Source organism: Fukomys damarensis, unplaced genomic scaffold (genome assembly GCF_012274545.1).
Source record: "Fukomys damarensis isolate Sample0158 unplaced genomic scaffold, DMR_v1.0_HiC HiC_scaffold_2, whole genome shotgun sequence".
Taxonomy (NCBI): domain Eukaryota; kingdom Metazoa; phylum Chordata; class Mammalia; order Rodentia; family Bathyergidae; genus Fukomys; species Fukomys damarensis.
Window position 1 is genome coordinate 41,393,111 of NW_022900914.1, and position 3,604 is coordinate 41,396,714.

At 50.0% G+C, this 3,604-nt stretch overlaps 1 protein-coding gene across 1 annotated transcript in view; it reads left to right on the forward strand.

Annotated features, from left to right (window-relative positions):
- Slc1a4 (solute carrier family 1 member 4) overlaps positions 1 to 2,795 on the forward strand; it is a 24,726-nt gene extending 21,931 nt beyond the window's left edge. The window contains 1 exon segment of the mRNA XM_033764382.1: positions 961 to 2,795. Within this exon segment, the coding sequence (XP_033620273.1) occupies positions 961 to 1,195 (235 nt within the window). The 3' untranslated portion in view covers positions 1,196 to 2,795.
- Positions 2,796 to 3,604: the final 809 nt, after the last annotated feature.

Consider the following 3,604-nt stretch of genomic DNA (forward strand, 5'->3'; position numbering starts at 1 on the left):
CACTCCCCAAGCCAAGTAGCTCAGAGAGGCGGCCAGCTCAGAAACAGAGGCCATTTTATATAGGGCTGAAGGGGGGTTTACACTTAAAACTTACAGGAAGAGGACAAAGGCAAAGAGTCAGTTGATCTGAGCTAGTGGTCGTCACGTACTAATGATCAGCAGAATGATTATTCATTGTTCCATTTACAACCTAGATCATCATAAAGTTCAGAACATTCAGACTACAGGCATGCAAGGAGTGACGAGACCTGCGTTGGGTCTGTGTGTTCATTATAGTTTCCACCTAGTTTCCTAGCTACTCCAAAACAGCCACCTAACAATTCACAATTAATCATTAGTTATCCTATAAGGGATGGGGGGAGCGACAGTCTCTAGGTCGTTTGCTGGTCAACGTGGAGTCGCTCTGGTTCAGTCAGGCTCCTACAATATTACCAAGCGTGGTGTCACATGCCTGTAATCCCAGCACTTGGGAAGCTGAGGCAGGAAGATTGCTGTGAGTTTGTGGCCAGCTTGGGCTACATAGTTCATAGCTACGTAAGTAAGACCCTGTATCAAAAAACAAATAAAAATTTTAAAGTTCTGGGGATGTACCTCAGTGATAGAGCACTTGCTAGGTACACCCTAGGTCTTAGGTTCAATTCCCAGTACCAAAAAATAAAAACAAAACATGATCAGGCTTGGGGATATAACTTAGAGATAGACTGCTTGCCTATAGAGTATACGGAAGCCCTGAGTTCAGTCCTCTGAAGGACACACCCAAAAAGAAGCGCAAAAGAATAGAAAATGTTCAAAGAAAATCGCTTTAGAGCAAGTCCCTCGGTAGCATGCCCTCCAGAAAACAGGGCCCCTCCCACTCAGTTTCCTTCTGTGGCAGCCAGCCTCCCTGTGATGGGGACAGTTCCCTGCTGTCTCTCGGCAATAGTGTTGGATGTGACACCTGCCCTTTTCTTTTCCCACCAGGGACCGGACCACCACCGTGGTGAACGTGGAAGGGGATGCCTTGGGTGCAGGCATTCTCCATCACCTGAATCAGAAGGCCATGAAGAGAGGAGAGCAGGAACTGAGCGAGGTGAAAGTGGAAGCTGTCCCCAACTGCAAGTCCGAGGAGGAGACGTCACCTCTGGTGACACACCAGAACCCCGCCGGGCCTGTGGCCAGTGCCCCAGAAGTGGAGTCCAAGGAGTCGGTGCTGTGAGGGGGTCTGGGCCACAGGCTGGCACCCGCACCATCAGACATGGGCACAGGCCTCACAGATTTCTAGTCTCCCAGGCAGTGCCGTTTGAGGATGTCCTTTCCACATAGGCGTTGGGCTCCCCAGCAGGAACTGGTTACAGAAGACAAGGACACTCTGACATTTGCCTTGATCCAGTCCATGGGCAGCTGCGGGTGCACCAGGGCTGTTTGGAAAATGCCCTCTTGAGGTGCCAGGCTTGAGGAGTCACAGGCTCCCCAGGACCTGTGGGCAAAGCTTGGGGAAAATGCCGGTGTATTCTTCCTTTCCCCTGGTCAGCTCTGCATTCGGTACTGCTGGGCAAAACAAGGAGAGTCGTAGTCGTCTGTCACGTTTCCCCATGAACAGTAGTAATTGGAGAAATTCTCAAATTCTTACCGTTGGCCAGAATTCGCTGAGCCAGGACTCCGGTGTTTATAGAGTTGCACTGCAGCTAGGTGCCAGTGGCTCCTGGGGGACCCACAGTGCTGCCCAGTGTCAAGCTAGAACTACGCCAGGTGGTGGTAGCCCTGCTGAGGTCTCAGGTCAGAAGCATTAAGAAGCAACTTAAATTCTGAAGTCAAAGGACAGAAAGGGAAAGCAGGCAGGGGAGTGAGGGTTCCCTAAAAAGGGCAAGATACACACAAGGGTCCCTTTCTATCTCAGCCCTGGGCACCTTGTGGCTTCTGAGACCTAGGCCTCTCACAGGACTTCAGCTTTATCTCTGTCCACTCTGATTCGCCAGCAGCCAGAGGAGGCTCTCTCTAGGAATGTGTGAGACTCATCATATCCACCATCCATGCTGTTTTGTCTTTTGTAATTCAAGCGGACCCTCCCTAAAATGCTTAATGGAAGCAAAAACAAAGCTGCAAAGACAAACCCACCTCCTACAAACAAATCTATGCACTAGTTGAGGTGGGGTGCCTCTGATCCCAGGTCCCCTGGCTTTGGCTGATACCCATGGGTGTGGACCTCCTGCCTGCCAGTACATCGGAGTTTAAAATTCTCAGCAAAATGGTCCATCTCCATCCTGTTACCTGGTGCCTCCGTTTTTCTTAGGGCAAGGGGCTCTCAGAAGATGGTGTGTTGCTAGTGGAGGGAAGACCAGAGTCTGCTGCTTTACTGTGGCTGTAGGTGGTCACAGTGGGACCTGCAGTGAGCCCTGGGGCCTCACTTTACCCTCTGTAAAGTGTAGCTAATGTCACCTGCCTCTTACCTACCTCAGTGGGATCTGGTGAGGTGAACTGTAAACCCATGCAGACGATCATTTTGCTTCTTAGATGTCAAACACTAACACCTGTGTGAGCATCTCACCTTTCCAAGAATGAAGTGACAGCCTCCGCAGAGGCTGGGTCTTCCTGGTGACAGCAGGTTTCCCGAGCAGGCTGTGTTCTTTCATGCATTAGAATGGTTACTGTGGCACTAGTTCTCTGCCTGGTTACCTCATAGCATCGATGCAGCCTCTTCCTGATGCCCTTCATGTTTTAATGGGTTAGCAATGCACCTTGCGCTACATTTCTGGGTTCCTAACTTCACTGTGGTTCCCAGCCCCAGGCACAGTTTCTGCCTTCTCACTAACAACAGGCTGTTAAAGCCCCTAAGTGCTCAGCCTCCTTCATTCTTTTATTTTCCCTGTTATGTGTACCACACTGGCCCAGCAGTTTAAACAGTGGTCCTGTGCCCAAGTGGAAGGGGTAGGAAGAGCCAGTGGGCAGGCCCAGCTCTCGTAAACCAGCTAAGCCACTCCAGTGTCCTGTGAAGCCAGAAGGGACCAGAATCTGAGCAGCAAGTCCCTGGAAGCGTTTACCCTCTGGGTAGAGCTTGTCGCCAGTATCCATCGGATTTGAAAGGGGAAACAATCACATTAATTCTAAACTGTACATGGACATCTGCTATTTGTCAGGCTTCAGTGACTCTTCTTCCACGTGTATTATGTGCGAGTATGTGTGTACCCATCCATGTGTATGTGTGTGTGAGAGTGTGTATTATTTTAGCTCCAATCCAAGGCAGTTTGAGTTTGGATGGAGAACACTGTAAGTTGTGTGTTTTTGGCATTCTGATTTTCTCATTTCTGAAGAGGACTCGTGCAAAGCCATGAGATTAGAGCTGGCCAGTAAAGCCCATTGGTTGTACGCCACTATGGTCTGGAAAAGGTGCTCCCGTGTGACACTCTGACAGCCCCCCTTGGAGCCGGTAGAAGAGGGAGAAGGTGTGGAGTCTCCCTGTTTCTCCATTCACGGAGGTGTCAGTAGATCAGGGTAATGACTGGGGGAAAATCCGCTGTGCAGTGTCTGAAATGTCTCCCCTGCATTCTCTTTCCAATGTGTTGCTGTAAGTACATTCTTTTCACTGTTCACTTCTACTTCGAACGTGTGACACTTGCCTTACTATGTA